Source organism: Pezoporus occidentalis, unplaced genomic scaffold, assembly GCF_034315485.1.
Source record: "Pezoporus occidentalis ecotype Australia unplaced genomic scaffold, CSIRO_AGI_Poc_V1 ctg46, whole genome shotgun sequence".
NCBI lineage: Eukaryota > Metazoa > Chordata > Aves > Psittaciformes > Psittacidae > Pezoporus > Pezoporus occidentalis.
This window is the reverse complement of record NW_026915791.1, coordinates 7,708,855-7,727,950: the sequence shown is the minus strand read 5'-3', so window position 1 is coordinate 7,727,950 and position 19,096 is coordinate 7,708,855. Positions and strand designations below refer to the sequence as shown.

The following is a 19,096-nucleotide window of genomic DNA, read 5'->3' as shown; positions in this document are numbered from 1 at the left end:
ACTACCTGGATACCGCTGTAACTCAGAATAAAGTCTCTAATATTCACTTTGTTTGATATAAAATAAATTCAGTTTTAATGTCCCAAGGTCCCAGGATTCCAAAACATGAACAGATGGTAGTCTTAAAGGAGACAAATCTCTAGTAACATATGCATCTTGCAAGCAACCTATTGCTAGGTGTCTTCCCCGGCATTATAAGCAATAGAGAATCATACCTCCCAGGGGAATAAGGTCATAGCATCTACATTAGTACATTTCTTAATTATTAACAATAATTTTATAATTTCATATCATTTAATGATCATTTCCTCAAAAACGATGAGCTAATTATTCATTAGGTACTTAAAATATATAAGGAGGCACATGTACGTTGTCAATATTTTGTCAGATAGAATCTGTTGAGAAATTGCAATGTTATATACTTATGTCCTCTGTAACATCAGGGTTTTCTCTCGTTAATACCTCAGAAGATCTTCTCTTGCCTTTGGGATCATCTTAGATGTTCTGTTATTTGTCTTCTTTAGTGATATTTTCAGTTGAGTTACCTGACTATGGAGGAATTTTCATACATTTGAATTAATGTGAATTTCTGCTTCACACTCTAAGAAGTGAACTGGAAACTCTGAAGCTATAAGTAAAGAGCTTAAAAAATAAAACATTTTCAAAATCTATAAATATCAAATAGAAAATGCAGTATTCGTGGAGTAATAATTGAATTACTTTTCCCAAAGATAAAATGCATTGATCTCATCATTGAGGGAGAAATATTTGTGGGTTTGGAGGTTTTTTTTTCCAAGTTGAAAAGGAAAGTAGCAATAGCTACTTTCAAATTTAAGTAAAAATAAGTTATAATATAGCCTACATTTGTGCCTCTGAAATACCACAAGCTTGGCTGCATTAATGGAAAACTTATCAGAATTACTTAGACAGGAATCTAGCATTGAACAGCTTCCTTAGTACCTCCAAAATACAGAAACACCACTTAAATCTAGATATCTTTTGTCACAAAAATTCATTGTATTTAGCATTTCTCAGCCACTCATTTACCTTTATCCTTCAATCCATCTTTAAATCTCATTTGATATCTATGCTCATTTTTACTGACATGTCTATTTAATACTACTAACAGGCAACTTGTTTTCCACAGACATTTTCAACTTACTCTTTTTTAAGACAAAAAAATCATTTTTTTGTTGAGGAACGCATAACTGAAAGGGATCTAGCAGATTAGTCGTGCAAGTAATGTCAGAGAGAATCACTTTGTTAATTCCTTTACATACCAATGAAGTTCCATCTTACCACTATTTCAATTGGAAAACTTTTGTTAAACTTCACACCAAAAGCATTTTCCTTTTACTTTGAGGTCTAGAATTTATTCATGGTCAAGTGCATCCATTCATCATGCCAACACTGTCCTTGGCCTATTCATAAATATAATTAAATAGCCTTTTAAATTTTGCTTTGTTAAGGTCAAGCAGCCATGCTTTTTAAATTGTTACTCATGTGGTATTTTCTCAGTGTCTGAATAGTAAACATCTTCTTCACTTCCAGTATTCCAGATTGGATTGCACTAGATCCTGTATAACACTATTAACATCCTTTCTATTTGGAAATTATCTCTTGATATCTTGTACATTTTTTAATATATATATATATACACACACACACCCCCAAATCTACAAATCTGTTTGTAAAATTGTTTTGCAAATGATCTCTTTTCTTAATGGAGAGCAGACTAGCAACATATTTCAAAACACTAAGTACTAACAGTTTTATGTCATGCATAAAAATTTATCCTTGTGTATATTTTCTTGGAATCTACTTTTTCAGGTAAATTGTTAGGGTTTTTTTTTTTTAGAGCGCTCTAGATTGACAGGTTCTATAAATGGGATAACCCAAAATATTTTACTTAGAAGTAACTACATTCAATGCCAAAATGATGAACGGCCATCTATAATAATACCCTAAAAATATGTTTTCAGAAGAGAAACACAGAAGGTAAAAAGAACAGTGCTGGACAATAAATGCAAGAAATTGAGCGAGTGAAGTCATCCTGCTGAAACCCACCATCCACAGAATGGAGGAGCACTGTGCCACTGAGCAGTTGCTGCACTACCTAATGAGTGTGTAAAAACTCAGTGAAACTCCAGCTACTTTTTCCTTTGTGGGTTGCGTGGTTTGCTGTCCTTTCCTCCCCCCGCCCCAATAAAACCCAATGTCCAGAAACATTACCAGTACTAAAGAATCTGTTCATGGCATTGTTTTACAAAGTTCCTAACAGACAGTGATTATTTTATTGTTGGATGTATTCTTTATTTTATTAATGATGAGAAGTAATCAATGGAATGCTAAAAAGAAACTTGTAAAAGAAATCTAGTCTGAAATCGGAATCTGTTGTTTGAAGCAAGTTCAGTGGTCATGGTAACACCAGTTGAAGATTGACTCTTACCCATTGTGAAATAGCCATGGCTCTTCTAAAAAGGTCACAATTTTTTCAAATATAGGCACCATGTTTTAAATTTTGTACATACAAAATATGTTCATGTCACTCAAATTACACAATGTGGCAGTGTTGTAAGTCTGAACATTATTGTCAATTAATGGCAGAGAAAAAGAGCCCAAAGCTCATGTAAGACTAATGACTGGGACGAATCTTGAAAAGAGACAAAAAGTATAAAACAACAGTTTCCCTGTTGTATGTGGGTTTGTGTGTGCATGTGTGAGAGTGCATGTAACAAAAACTGTTTAAGAGTAAGTTCAGATAACAGCCCATCCATTTGTTCTCAGCTTCTTATCCAGTTTCATTGCTAAAAGCTTTGATTTTAACTGCATGTTAAAATGCAAATTCAAATCCCATAGAAACCATTAGTTAGTGTGTTGACTGGTTCAAACCAATCAAAATTGAGAATTACTGCTGATGATCTTCCTTTCCATCTACTTGTCAGCTTCTGGGTATGTAGGATACTTGACTGTCTCAATTTTCTCCTTAACTTTGTATGATGGGTACAGGCCTGTTCTTCCTAATTTCCGATTGATGCCTTTTGAATAACCATCCCAGTGGTTTCCAGCTACTCCAATTACATCTCCAGGTTCCATAGGAATTTCATCTGCAGTTCTTGGATGGTGAGCATAAATAGCAATCTGGTTGTGGGCATTCTGTCCCCCAAAGTAGTAGATATCATCCAAAGAATGGAAATACGCTGAAGCATCTGGATGCAATGTCTGCATAATTTCATAGGCAACTCGACAAACCTTAGGAAATAAAAACGAAGGAGAAGTCATAAATATTGTTTGTGCCTGCAACATACCACAGGAGTCAGCAACCAATGTGTAACAAATTTCACAAGACAATCAAGGTTTGGAATGTCCAGATTAAAAACCAAAACCAAAACTGAACAAAACAAACATAGGAAAATGCACAAACGCTCCAAAACACAACTAAAAAAACCCAACCAAGCAACAAAAATAACCCAACAAAACACTCAACCCCCTGCATATTTCTAACAAGAAGCACAACATTTTGCAGCAGCATTTTAATGAGTACTCTGGTGATCAGATTCGGTAGATAAATAAAGCAGCTAAATAAAAAGATAAATAACAGCCCACTTTCATGAAGATTTGAAACATCTATATCAACACTTGCCACCCTGCTTTTTAAAATTAATGATATGAAGCAAATCAAATGTAGAAGCAAATTTGTTTTCCTTTTCTACTACTAATAAAAACTGTATTTTACTTCCCTTTAAACCTTTAGAACTTATATTTTCATAATTTATTCTGCAATAATGAGGCTTTGCGTTTACTTTTCTAAGGAAAGCTCCAATTTTCACAATCGAGCAGTTCTAGAAATCCGAGGCTTTAAAATGCTGTTAATATTAGAACTGTTGCAGAATTATGACTGCTGGCAACTTGGAAGACACCTAAGTGAAACTGAATTCCAGCAGGATAATAACAATGTTGGTGAGAAGAAAGATGCATTTTGAAATGTCATTGCATAGCATTCTATAAAAGGAATTTTCTTCAGACTGAAAAACAGGTCCCCACATCAGAATCGCGTTGTATCTCTCAGAAATGCTAGAAACACAAAAGGCTGCCACTGTATTAAACAAAGCTCTTTTCAGCAACTGGCTAAAAAGCTCTTCTCTGTCAGGTGTCTGATTTGAACACTGTGACCTTTCTGGCTTCTAATCTACATTACTGAATCGTTCTCTGATTTTAAGTAAACTTGACAGAGCTTGATAAACTAACAATACAGGGGACTTCAATATGAGGAAGCATTTCAGATTTTTCCTAACTTTCACTCTACATAAATATAGTAAAGCTTGATTTTACTTTTCTCCATATGAAGACAGGCTGAGGAAGTTGGGGCTGTTCAGCCTGGAGAAGAGAAGGCTGCGTGGAGACCTCATAGCAGCCTTCCAGTATCTGAAGGGGGCCTATAGGGATGCTGGGGAGGGACTCTTCATTAGGGACTGTAGTGACAGGACAAGGGGTAACGGGTTAAAACTTAAACAGGGGAAGTTTAGATTGGATATAAGGAGGAAATTCTTTCCTGTTAGGGTCGTGAGGCACTGGAATGGGTTGCCCAGGGAGGTTGTGAATGCTCCATCCCTGGCAGTGTTGAAGATCAGGTTGGACGAGGCCTTGGGTGATATGGTTTAGTGTGAGGTGTCCCTTCCCACGGCAGGGGGTTGGAACTGGGTGATCTTAAGGTCCTTTCCAACCCTAACTATTCTATGATTCTATGAAGTTATGGTGAATAGAACTTTGATCAGTCAACAAAGACATATTTGTACCTTCCTATCTTTGCAAGAAGCAGTCGCTTTAAAAAAATGTAATAGGATTTCCTTTTATCCCTCTCCATCTGATCTTTGAAATAACTTTTCAAAAGTACCTTTCAGAACATCAGGCTAAAATTAATTATTTCGAAGTACTTGTTATACTGCATAATATAGAAATAAACTTGATTACCCATACACTGGCAAGAGATTATTTATTTTATAGCTTCTGTGACTGTTTTGATGTTTTCTTCTCTGTGTGTGTGTGTACTTCAGGGGGAGAATACACACACACTGCAGGAGAAATGCTTTTCTGGTGAGTGTCCTGCATATCTGACATAAAACATACAACATCTCCTCTCATCTGGGTAACTAAACTGTAAGCTGCTGAGGGCAGCAGGCAAAGAATCCACATGCAGTATTGTAGTTAAAGTCAGCCTCCCCTTTTTTATTCACACATGCACTTATTTTGCAGCCTGTATACTTACACGTACAATGACTAATAAATTCTGGAAGGAAATGAGATTATGAAGACAAATATGTCAGGCAGAGGGAGCTACAATTTCATCTGAATGAAGACTGGAGAGACAAAAAAGCTTTTTGTTTTAATGTGCAATTTTAATTCTGCTCCTGCGTTATGATTTGTGTAACTACCATCTGTTTTTTCTATACTTCTCAATTAATATGATTTTGCTGAAATGCAGTGCCAATGTAGGTTGTTTCCCTTGACTTCACATCACTTGATGGGCCTAATTTCTTTTAACAGTATTGTAATGAAATACCTATCCTTAAGCTTCTATCAGTATTCATTTAGTTTTGGTAGCATAATAAGATTTAATACAAGGGACTTCATAAAGCACCTGATTCTATCCACATATACTATAATTTTCTCTTAATACCTCATAATGAAGTTTTGACTCTGTCTGGCAAGGAAAATAAAATGGAAAAAAGTCAGCATGCAATTGATTTATGTGAAGTCCAAAATCACACTGGAAATTAAGACTATATTCTTATCCTTACTTTCTCTTCATGCAGATTGGACAAAAGATACTCATTAACAGCCTCATTTTGCTTACAGTCAATGCCAAAGTAATTACCAAATTGTTCATTTCACTGATGAAAGGACAGGGATACTAGTTCAAATGTTAGAGATGAGAGGATCAAGTTTTAAAACCATGAAAGAGAAATCTTTGGGAAAACTTGCATCAGGCTTGAGAAATCAGTGGGAAAACTTGCATCAGACCTTAGAAAAGCCCAATGTATATCAATCACATTGTTGCCTGACCAGTAAAACTGGTGCTATATGATTTTTGAAGAGTTTGAATTATTAAAGCTGAAGAAATTGCCCAGAATAAATTAAGTAGATGCTCGGACCAAATTCATAGTCCCAGCTATTGAAAGTAATGGTTTAATACAGGATTTCCTAGACTTCAGTAGAACTTAATGCAACTCTGGAAATCCAAATACGTCATCCAGCAAACAAGTCTAGTGTGAAATGCAGGGAGACGCAGAAGGAGACTGAACTCAAAGATACCATGTACTTCAAAGGTACCCTCAAAGGAGGTTGTACCAGATGACCCCCAGAGGTCCCGATCAACTAGTATCACCTTAACTATGTCAATAAATATGACTCCAACATGTACAATTCAATTTCAATATATTCTGTCCACGCCATTTGTACCTGTATTTAAACTATTTTTTTATGTTTATATTGAGTATTCTAGTTAAAGCCAACATTTACCATTTTTAACAGTTATGTGAATATAATAATAGCAGAAAACGTTCTAGATTTCTTGTTTTTACCCAAGACCACGTTACTCTTCCTGCAGAATATGAATGGTCTCTACACCAATGCATGTGTGGCATGTAAGCTGATAATCACCCCTTTCACTGTGCTATGCATTCAGTGGACATACTTTAGCTGAATCAAGCATTATTATAAAAGTGAATGGCCCCTCACAAGCTTTTCTTAGTGAGGTTTTTTACTTTGGAGTTTATTCATGTCTTGGTCTGACTTAGGCTACAGTAACCAAAGTATGCTATAAAATGTCATTTTCTTCACAGGGTTTAGCAAACAATGAAAAAAAAATGTACCCACAAGCCTGACTGGGGGATAAGAGGCTTTCCTATACTTTTCTGTTCGGCTGCCTTCTTGCCATGGTAACGTTATTAAGAATTCTGGCTGTCAGGGTCAATATATCACTGTATCAATCATATAACAATGTTAATATTATGCTTGTTACCTATCAAATTGTCATGGCGGTGCAAGAGACAATTTACATTTGAGGCTGTGGAAAAATCTGGGTTTGAAGTAAATTTTAACTTTCAGTTTTGTCTTCACCTCCATGTGACTGTGTAATCATGCGTGATCACAATCTATCACTATAGCTGAATGCTTTCCTAACCAAGAGTGTCACCTAAGAGCATATATGACAACAGCAGGTAAAAAAAGGTACCCTTTGTTTGATTTCAATCATATTTTGCCATACTCGAATTAGGTGGATCAGCGTATCAGTCCCAAAAAACTGCTTTCCAATCTGAAACCAGCTTTTACAACAGCTTTTCATTATTGAAATTATTATACAACATGACATAATGAACAAGAAAATGCCAACGATTACAATTATATGACTCCATTTTCTAATGGACTCCAACTTGCTTCATCAAACCGCTCAAGAAAGGATATGCTTGTAGGATGTAATTATCCGCAACAGGAAGTCTGTACGGATTACAGTGGTCAGAATTCACATTTATGGAGCTGCCACTGCATTGCTAGAAATGTAATAGACTGAAGAGAAATTAAATGTCTGCTTTCTTAATTCTTTTTCATTGTCACAATCAACTAAAGCAACAGCAGACATTTTTGAACAGTAGTGGAGTGCAATGATGTGTAGAAATGGATAGACACAAGTTATATATTAACTTTATGCAAAATTATGAAGCATTAAACATGTTTAAAATTGGCTTTACTTATTTCAACTGCCTAACTAAGCTGCACAGAAATGGATGGATACCAGTCACACATTAACATTATGCAAAACAAGGAACTCTTCGACATGTTTAATATAATTTCTTGCTCATTTCCAATGTCTTAATTAAGCCAGTAACTTCAGTGGAAAAGTAATCAGCCAGTGCTTACAGTCCTCTAAATGTTCACATACCGTACTGAGCCTTTAATTCTTCCCTGAAGTTTTCATGACAGACCACTGAGAATAAGGTAACATGAGCATGAAGAAAACTAAGATTTAGAACTGGTACATATACTCTATATTGTATTTGTATTGCAGTTTACCTGGGATGAAAACGTACAGACCAGGAAGTCTGCCTGCGACAAGAAGTGAATATCCAGAATAACACCTCTTAGGGAATTTTCAGTGTAACGGTTATGAAGTCCTGCTGACCAGGATATGGAGTTATCACTGATAAATTCATAATGTGGATACCTGTGAAAATACAAGTCACGTTAACAGCAAAGTCTTTTGGTTTTTTTAATTTCATTTTTTTCTTAGGAAGCATCATTTATGCTGCAAGATAAGGGTGTTAATTTGTTTTGCGTCTCTGCTTTACAGGGAATGCATTATAATTTTACTGAACACTCTGGAATGTTGCTGCTGCTTCCAAGCATGTCCTCTCTTTATCCAGAAGTCTGTCTGAGACCTGACACTGTAAAAGAAGCGGAAAAATGTCAGGAAGTATACGCCACATTCTGCTAATTTTACTGATTTTTCAATGAAATAAACTCGGGTAACTTAATTTCTCTACTACTAAATAGAATATGGAATTATGTTCTTCCTATACTACATTTTGTTTATTATCATACTCTCTGTTAGACAATGATCATGACACTGTGCAAGAAAACTCCGTCACCTGTAAAAGGGATGACAAATCGAGACAAAACCCAACATTATCTTTACCGTTATTAGGACCACATGGAGAAAAATTCTGCAATTTATTAGCCAAAAGAAAATAAATGTAAAAATTCTTGACATATTATAAACAAAATGTTGATACTTTAGGTCAAAATATTTTTATTTGAAATACAAACCCTTGGTTTATGTTATTTTCAAAAGAACATTACAAGTTTTTAACAGGAAACAACAAATTTTAAAATAAAATAAGTACTTTTTAAAAGTGTTGAAAAAAGGATGGTCTTTCTCAAAACATTTGTAATTCCTTTCCTGGGGAACTGAAATCTGAAATAAATTATGAAAAGTAGCAAAAAATAATTAAGTTTTTGGTCAGCCTCCTTCCAAAGATAAGTTTTATATGAGAAATTCCAGGTAGGTGTAACAAAGATGATAATTATATTGCTGCTACACAATAATTATATTTCAATCATGAAGTGCAACTCATACGAGTAACTGCCAACTAGAAAATTACAACTACAGGGCTAATTATAAAATAATTCAAATAAAATCTATTTTTTAAATATACAACTTCGTACCAATTATAAATCAGTATCTTAGATAAGATAGTAAGGCAGCTAATATTACATTTTTATGAATTAATCACTCATACGCTGTTCAAGAAATTAAATAGCATAGAGTAGGCTGTAATGCTGGAGCCACAGTAACTCAGACCTGTAACTATATGCTTCAAAGCTTGACAATTCTATGCTGAATGTAGCTCAAAATAAGGTTTACACTCATGAGTTACCGTAAAGTTACTGAAGTTAGCATGCACTTGTACACCACGCAGTGTGTGCATATACTCTGGACGCACACTAGACATGATTATGACAACCTCTTAAAAGAACATGCCTAGTTTATTCCACTTTAATATCGAAATACAGCAAGTTTCTTTCATTTAACGTTCTCTAGCTGCAACTACCAAATCCAGACATTTAATCGCAAGAGTGAATCAAAAACCCACATGGAAAACTTCCACATTTCAGGAAGAATTTACTTTCTCTTTACAGTGATTTTCACAGAATTTTATGTTCTGTTAAATAATTATGTAAAATACATAGTAATTATGTAAAAATAATAATAATTATTTTATAGTTATGTATGAGCAGAGAAACACCTGCTCGAACAAAAAATCATGGGTGTGTGGTAAATTTCCCAAAGATAGGATGACAACTTTAAAGAGCGCATCTGATCATTAATGTCAGGGGAAGTTCATGTCACATTGAAACCAAGACAAAACAAAACAAAAAAAACAAGGGAAGAGAAGGCAGAAATATTCATCTGGAGTAACTGATTTGACCTCTTTTGAAAAATTATAGAAGTGTATATAAGAAATAGTTTTTTCAGGATTAACTCTATCACAATGATAATTTTCTTTCTTATCTTCGTAGGTCTAAAATTAACATCAATATTTAACCAGCTCTTAAAATACAACAGATGACAACAAAAGATTTGTGATTTATTCTATTTCTATTTCCATTGTTTGAATCGTATTAGTATGTTTTTTAAAGAAAAAAGTGCAGGCCCAATGGAAATGTGTCATACTCTACTGTGTAAACCAGTGGAGGAACAGTGATGGGCATCAGTGATGCAAAGGGAGCAACACAAAGAATGTTTAACAGAAGATGTCATTTCTAGGGACAGTGAATATAGTGAAGATATCTGCACACCCCTTTGCAAGTTTGTGGCATAAGGAATACTAGTAAAATTAGTAACTTCAGATTTTGAAAATCAGAACCCAGATGCTGAGTAAAGACAAAAGAACCTTTCCTGAAGAATCTGATTTCCTACTAGCAAAAGATCAGTCTAACAACTTGACAAAAGCAGCACACCAAAAATTGTGCCATATTGAATCTGTTCGAAAAACCAAAATACGAACCCAAACCAAAAACCCCCAAACCCAAACAATTATTCACATTTCTTTGCATGCACGCATTTAATTTTTTCTCCTTCCTCCTTTTATTCTGCAGTCTTTGAGATGCTTTTAAATTTGGTCTTCAATGACATTTTGTAAAGTTGAGCCAAATTCACTTAACCAACAGTTTCAGAACCCATTTCTTCAAAGCAATGATCCAAGCTTAGCGTTTATTTACTCACATGTTTTAAGTTTTCAAACAAGCACTTTTATGCTGTGCCACTGCTGTGGCACAACTGTTACAGCTGAAACTAGGTCAACCACACACACATATAGCACATACTGCTATATTCATGCTTAGGAAAAGAGGTTTCTTTTAAACATCCTAAAATGGGAATATAATAGCAGCCATACTCAGTGTGACCAAAGAGTCTTCTAGCCCAGCATCCTGTCTCCAACACAGACTGAAAGCAGAGTTTAAAGAAAAATACAGTAAAAGGCCAAACCTGTGTTCCTCTCATAAGCTTAGCCTTATGTGGCTCACTGACTTCCTGCATCAGGCGAGGTTTAATTTTCCTTCCCACTCACTACAGTGCTTTAGATTCTATTTAAAGCTATTCTTACACAATGACTACAAAGAATAGACAAAATAAAACTTCTAAAGCTCTATAGTTAGGTCTTGCTTCCTTCTATTCCCTTTTCTGGCTGTATCTATATTGTGATTAATGTAATATATATTGTTATAAGCTTTTGGGGATTTTTTTTTTTTTGGTAAGCAGAACGCAGACATGATCCTATTACTATGATTCCTGACTGCATTGTAAATGAATAATAAATACTAAGATGTCACATTCTTACTGACAGCATTGCCTAAATACAGTAGGATCCCTTCAAGCTTTCCAAAGAAATTACCCACACACTCTCTTCTATATACAGGAAAGGAAAAGACTGTGAAGATCAAACAAAACACCATAATGCTGGTTTCTCTGCATCAGACTATATATATGTAGCATATCTCCTCAACATATCTAAGAAAAATATAAATCTAATTCTTCTAAAGCTACCAAATATATTCTTGAAACTCATATTTAGGCCAGAAAGGATTTTTTTGTTTCTTTTTTCCCTTAGGAAAAGGGGAAAAAAAGAAATCAGAACAAGGCAGGGAAGAAAGAGTTTAAAATCTTTCCATCCTGCAGCTACCAGCCTCAGATAAGGATACAAACCAAACACAGTTATGAGACTATTTCAAGTTCCAATTGGTTTTAGAGGCTGATTAACTAGCCATGTAACTATAGCTTATCTCTACACTGTTTAGCAGGTACAAACCAAGGTGAGTCCCATGCTCCAGCTCTCAATTTGCTGCAACTGGGAAAGTGTCCAGAAGAGGCAATGTAAATTTCCTTCCCTCTAAAGGAAGAGTGTGAGCATGTGTGTAAACAGATAGGGTAAGAAATAATGTGTTTGCTCAGGTCTTGCTCTAAAATGGATTGGAAAATATATGAGCTGTTCACCAGGCTCAAGAACTTTGAAGCTTTACTGAATTGTAATGTATCAGGAATACTATGATTCGAGGCAGGGAGAGTTACACCAGCTAAAATGGAGACAGCATACAGAGAGAAAAGCCATTAACTTGCTATTGTGGAAGTAAATAGTGAAATACTGAGGGGGAAAAAAGCTTTCATAAGTGCTAGAAAAAACAAAACCTCATAAGGGAGGAAAATTACTGCAAAACCATTGAAGAAGCAAAATACATATAACTTGACAGGTAAATATTTTAAAAGGAAGAATGTACTTTGTTGAATTTGAGTGCTTATTTACGTGACAGAGACCTAAACAGATTAAGACATAAACCAGAAAGGTATTAAATGTGGTTTCTTAAGAATCTGTGCACATGTTCAACGCATTATTTTCAATACTTTGCCTTAAAGAGAGATGCTGCATATGATACAGGCTATGAAACACATATACTAGAAAGTTAAGAATTTCTATTTAAAAACTATTAAATCAGCCAAAGAACAAGCAAGTCACAGCATCCCTAACTTAGATATCACTTAGCTAAGACAAATGCCACAACCTCTCTTTACCAGAAGTTGTCAAATGTTGGCTGACAAAAAGCACGACATGACCTGGCAGTGTGTTCTCACACAACCATGTCCTGGGCTGCACCTGCAGTCCTGCATTCAGCTCTGGGGACCCCAATACAAGAGGGATGTGAACCTGCTCAAGCAAGTCCAGAGGACACGAAGAGAATCAGAGGGCTGAAGCACCTCTACTATGGAGGCAGGCTGAGAGAGTTGGGCTTGCTCAGCCTAGAGAAGAGAAGGGTCTGGGGAGAACTTAAGAGTAGCTTCCAGTACCTAAAGGGGGCCTACAAGAAGTCTGGAGAGTGACAGGACAAGGAGGAATGGATTCAATCTGACAGAGTGGAGATTTAGTTTAGGCATTAGGCAAAAATTCTTCTCTCTGAGTGTGGTGAAACACTGCACAGGGTGCCCAGAGAAGCTGTGGCTGCCCCATCCCTGGAAGTGTTCAAGGTCAGGTTGGACAGGGCTTGGAACAACCTGGTCTAGTGGAAGGGGATTGGAACTGGATGAGTTTAAGGTCCCTTCCAACCCAAACCATTCTATGATTCTATTAAGGGCTTTAATCCCATAGTTATTACAGCTGTTGAACTGTCAACCATGCTCCTCTCTAGTCATCCTAATTCTGAAAATAAATTCACTTCTTTCTTTCTTTTGGAAAAGAAAACAAAACCACTGTAAATACTGATAGTACTAACTCCACTACCATACTTGCAGTTGGTAGACATCTGACTGCAAGGGAAGTTTCTGGAACTTCAGTCAAAACATTTCTGTTTTCATGACTATGAATAGTTTGAAATACTTCTCTTAATAGAAACAAGCCTGTTCATGTGAATGTTGGCAAAATTTTATTTAAATGCCAACAATGTTTGACAGCCAATCACTCTCATGTATAGACAGATATAATATCTAGCTAGTACTCACTAATATTACAGCACCCAATAATGAATGCAGCATAAGCTACTGTGGTACATTGTGACAGCCGTCTGTGCCAAAGCTTGGTAGTTCAGTGTGACTGGAACTTTTTTTGTCAGAAGTGTAATCCAATTTGTATTTTTCTTCACAAGAAGAGGATGAAAAGATTCTTTATTCTCAAAACCTGACCTTAACCTGTCTTCAGATGTCTTTAACTGCTGAAACATCAAACTGCATCCTGCCTTCTATGAAATCATGGGAAGTTTCAGATGCCTTCTACTTGATTGCAAGCAACAGTAGGGTGCAAGCAACTGTATGTTTACATAGTCAGTGCATCTCATTATTATTAACACTAAAGTATACTGTGGTAAGGACTGAAAGCTGAACACAAATAAATAAATGCATAAATAAGTTTGCTATAGCAATCTTGAAATCTCTTATATTACAAACAGTAATTAAAGTCGTTTAAGCATAATGTAAATGAATTATTATAACCTCAGTTTTTTATTACCTGTCTTTTCATTGTTCAGATTTGCACTTTCAGATTTGCACTTTAAATGTTATGTTATCATAATTGTTTCTGCTATTGTTCTTGTCTCTACATACACAAAAAAGGAAGGATTAGATTGCCATCATCTGGAGTTGTGTGGATTCATTTAGTTTTTTCAAAACTCCATAATTTTGAACAGCAGCCCTTTGTAGATATGAAAAATAGAAATAGCACAATCAAAACACACAGGCTTGCAACGCTCTACTACAAAATAATATTTTCTGCTTATCTTATGCCCAAACCAATTTGTAATCCAGAATATAATCTTATATATTTTTCCAAGTATGTCTGCCAAGAATAAAACAGTTAAAAAAATCCTACTTTGGAGTTACCTTCATTTTAAAATTCTAATTTCCTTGCTTTAATTAAAAAAAAAAATAAAATTTATGTTCAAGGGAGAAAAAATTTTGGAAACAGAAATAGGTGCTATTCAGTAGACAGAAAAATAAGTAGTACTCAAAAGGAAAACGTGCTAATTTGTGCTCAGTAATGAATACACTTCAATTCAATGGTTCTGATATAGATATCCAAGTTTCCACTGTCGTGGCAATTAGCTTTTGTGAAATTGCTTATGTACCGTAAGCACCATAACCCAAAAAAGAGACAGTTAAATATGGAACATTATTCTTGCATATGTACCTACTTTCTTTTACTAAGCAGAAGGTTTTGCCATCTCAGTGGCATCTTGCAAGACATGCAAGGTGTCATTCTTTCCCATAGAATATAACAATGAGATTTTACATGAAAATACAGGCTGCATTAGCGGTAAATAATTCTACACTGTGCATTTCCAGGTTTGAACAAAGCTATATTTTCTGTGACAAGCTGAGATATCCTATACCTAAGGTAGGTTGTTAAACCCATGTTCTGGAGAGCTAGAAGAGGACAAGAAGCAAATAATGGACAGTGTTACAGATTGAGAATCCCACATATATTTAAGGACAAACTTTAAAATTATTCATCATGTAAGGTGAAAGTCTTCTAAGTTCACTATATGGGAATCTTTCTGAAAGAGTCATCAAAAAGCTGTCAACCAGCTTACAAAACCTTCTCTGGCAACCTGCTTCAGCAGGGGGTTGGAAGAGATGATGTTAAGGTCCTTTCCAAACCTAACTATTCTATGATTCTATGATCTCCACAGGTCCCTTCCAACTCCAACCTTTCTGTGATTCTTTATAACATCTATGTTCTACAGAAAGTTTGGTGTATTTATTATTTATATTTTTATTTGCCCTTTATAGCATTACAGGTTTGTTTTTAAGTGGTCACAGGTAGCTTGCTCAGCTCTTCTGGATTTTTAACGTTAAACTTTGAAAAGCATACTTGCGGGGAAAAAAAATCATCCAAAAGAAAAAGGAATGTCTCAGAGAAAAATCAAAATCACTGGAAGCTGAAATGCAATCTAATATATAAATTATAACCAAAATAAATTAATTGCTTAAAAAAAAAAAAAAGGCAAAAAAATCCACAGAATTGTGCACACAATAGTCAGAAATTGTGAAGCTAACCAGAAGGAACAAACTGTAATACAAACATAGTTCATCTTACTTGGATTTTGCCTCTTGCAACAGTGAAGGGTCATCTGTAGCCAAATACACTCTTTTTTTATCAACATGCATTCTGCGAGCAAGAAGTTCAAACCGTTCCTCAACGTGTACCATATACTCTTCAATGGGATGAAATGCTGCTTCTGTTCCTACTTTGTCTGTCCTTCGAACATGAACACTGGAAAAAGGCAGAAACTTAGAATTCAATTTTCAATAATTCAGCAGCTGAAATTTTAACTTTACATTTCACGTGTGCCCTTCTAGAATGCATATTAAAATGAATCCCTACATAAAACAAGAAAGGATTAGATTCATCGATGTCCATCAAGACACACTGACAACATGAACTTAGCTGTCAGTCTGTTCTTGAAAGCAATATAATACTCTTGTAAGGAAGGCAAAGGGTAACCAAAAGAAAAGAATGAAGGAGAGATAATTATAGCATACAAGGTATTCTGTTTAGGCAGAAGGTTATCTGGTGTCATTAGATAATGCTTCATAAATACAGTCCAAAAGCAAAATAGGAGTATTCGCATCATGGATATATTGTGACAGAAACTGCAATGGAGGGTTTGAATGAAGCAAGTTAAAATGCATCTTCCCCATCTGCTTCAAATCTTACATATCTTCAGTGGTGAAGTGGCTTACTGACTCAATGGTCAAAAGCCAACTAACTCTTGGACAGACCTGTTTTGTACTCCTACAGAAAGAAAGATTAAGCATTGAAGGCAAATTCTGGCAAAGGAAGCAGTGTTTGCAGACTCTAGTAGAGTAACAACAACATTTTTCATGTTATATGACAGTAAAACCTTTCTTCCACAAGCTGTTTATTGCCTATAGATGTTTTCCTTTCTTCTCCCCATATGGGCCTTTCCAATACATAGTTACTGCTAAGAAACAGCAACAGTGGAAGCCTCAGCAGAAAACGGAAAAGCACATACCATGTTCAGGTGCACTCAACAATAAAATTAGTTGTGGGTTGTGGCATATAAAATGCAGGCTTAGCCTTTTTTCCCCAAATGTAAAGGCTATAGGCCCTTAAAAAGAAGACCCAGACAGAAAAGTGTCTGGAATACAAGCTGTAAGGCAATTACATGAATGAAATTCTGTATTACACTACTAGGTATAGAAGGACATTTTAAAAAAACCACAACCAACAAAAAAAACACCCTTCCATTGAGCAATATCAGTCAAAACATAGGTGGACAAGTATGCTGAAGAAATACTTGTAATCAACTTGTATTATGCACAGTTAAAAAATAATAGCTTCATCTAGAAAGCACCCCTTCTCCCCATAAAATGCTAGAGGCTCTTGGGTAACCATCATAAAATAATTTGTCCTGAACACAAAGCACTATATATACATATTAAAGCACAGAGAGTGAAAAAGAAAACTAAATACCCACCCGATCACTGGATGTTTGAAACCAAGTTTCCTTGTGGCTTCCTCTATTTCTTTTTCTAACCAAGGCTGTGGACGTATCAAGTATTTCACAAACTGCGAGACCCACCACACAGCAGGATCCCCATGTACACGAATTAGCCTATCAGCCAGGTCTTCAGGGACAGCCAAGGGTAAATAGGGTGGCCGTGGGTGTAAGCTGTCAACAATGGGAAGTTCCACCACCTGAACATCCTTATCATTAGCCTCACCTGTTTAAAAATACATACTAGGATGAGTCAAGGAGTTTATTAATAAGCTTTACTACTGGCAAGTAACATCCCAAACATATCAGCTAAACTATTTTCAAAAGAAGTACCTAACCCTTGCTCTACTTTTTCAAAATAGCATTAAAAAAAATAAATGGATTTACATACAAACTGTATCTGACAATCCACTCCAGTAAAACAAACTTGAAGGTCCTTAATTTTTTACCAGCTTGTTATTAATAAAATATTATAAGAAGTGTTCCTGTTTATGTATTCATGCTTTTTTATATACAACTACATCATCACTTTGTGCTAAGGCTGGCTTGGAAAGACTTGCTATCTAAAATGCTTATAATTCAGTTACTTGTTTAAAAAATAAAGAAATATTTTAAGTCATAAGAAATTGTTAAAAAATAACTATACAGTGCTGCTGCAATTTTGAATACACTTTACTGCAGTAAATCTCAGCATTTCAGACATCATTTGGACCACTGAATTAGCTCCTCTACTGACAGAAGAGGAGAAAGGACAGAAAGAGACAATTCCTGTCTTGAAAAGCTTAAAATATGAAGATAAGCACCAAATTAAATAGATCAAGGAAAACAGCCAAGCACTAAACAAGCATGTGATTTACATATAGGTAAGAATTTGTTATATGTTAAATACTAACTGAAGTGGAATATACAGATGTTTTAGATGGGACTTTTAAGGATCAGGAAACCACTAAACATTTTTTATAAGAGCTCTTACAAATTACATGAACATAAGTGTCTACATAATTGATAATTCAAAGCTAGTTTCCTATACCGCAATAAATTCTAATACATGACAACATGATACAAAGCATTGCAGTTTTGAAATATCAAACATTTCAGGTGAGACTTCTAGTGTGCTCATTTCTTCCAAAAGCGTATTTTCATTGTCTGCAGTGTTTACTGGCAAAGATAGCTAGCTGTCTGTTCAGTGCTCACCAGCCATGACAGCAACCTGTTTTAAATATCTGCAAATGAAGCTCATATAAGTTTTGATTACCAGTTAAACCTAAAGAATGAAAAATTCAATCCAGTGCAAGGACAACGATTCTTACTTTAAGAACAGTTAAAAATCCCTAAGGTTAAAACATGCACTAAAAATAATTTCAATATAGTTATGGCAAAGTCCTAGAAATTTGACAAGCATATGCTGCAGTCATACATTGCCAGAATACTACATTAACACCAGTGAGCCTACTGAACTAGTCAGATTTCATCAGTAACTCTCTAAGAAATGGCTGTTTAAATAAGGAATGTTTGCTGTGATCTGGAATATTTTCAATTAATTTTTAATAGATTTGGAATATCTGTCCTCACAGCTGTATCTATATGTTGATGTTTCATCACTGCACTATATAACACTGCAAAGGGATCTTTTAGAATAATTTCCCATAGAATATGTACTGCAGGTATGGATGATACTTTTTAATTCAAGAAGCCAATTCATATTTTTACCATCTATTATACTGCACTTACAGGAAAAGATTTAGTAAAAACCTATAAACTTAGTAAAAACACTGAGCGTTTAAGTTTTCTTATAATAAGATGGATAATATTTTATCAGCATTTCTTAAGAAAGCTGCAATTAAGAAAAGCACCCTGAAACCAGAAAGTGCTAAATCTGGTGTAGGTGTCAAGTATTAGTCAGAAGTCTAGTGACTAAAGAAACATTCAGCTTGAGTATTGTATGAAAGAATGCTAGGAAGGAAAGAAAACCCAACTGTTACAGCTGAAACCAGAACAAGGTTCCATCCTTTTTATACTTTCACCCTCAACTGAG

The 19,096-nt window shown here is 35.2% G+C and overlaps 1 protein-coding gene across 3 annotated transcripts in view; it reads right to left on the bottom strand.

Moving 5' to 3' along the window:
• Nucleotides 1-2,197: 2,197 nt before the first annotated feature.
• Nucleotides 2,198-19,096, bottom strand: part of FUT8 (fucosyltransferase 8) — a 122,762-nt gene continuing 105,863 nt past the window's right edge. For all 3 annotated transcript variants that reach the window (XM_062635907.1, XM_062635906.1, XM_062635908.1), the window contains 4 exons: nt 17,041-17,287; nt 15,636-15,812; nt 8,071-8,221; nt 2,198-3,252 (listed from right to left, as the gene is read on the bottom strand). In XM_062635907.1, the coding sequence (XP_062491891.1) occupies nt 2,935-3,252; nt 8,071-8,221; nt 15,636-15,812; nt 17,041-17,287 (893 nt within the window). In that variant the 3' untranslated portion in view covers nt 2,198-2,934. The remainder of the gene's footprint in view (nt 3,253-8,070; nt 8,222-15,635; nt 15,813-17,040; nt 17,288-19,096) is intronic.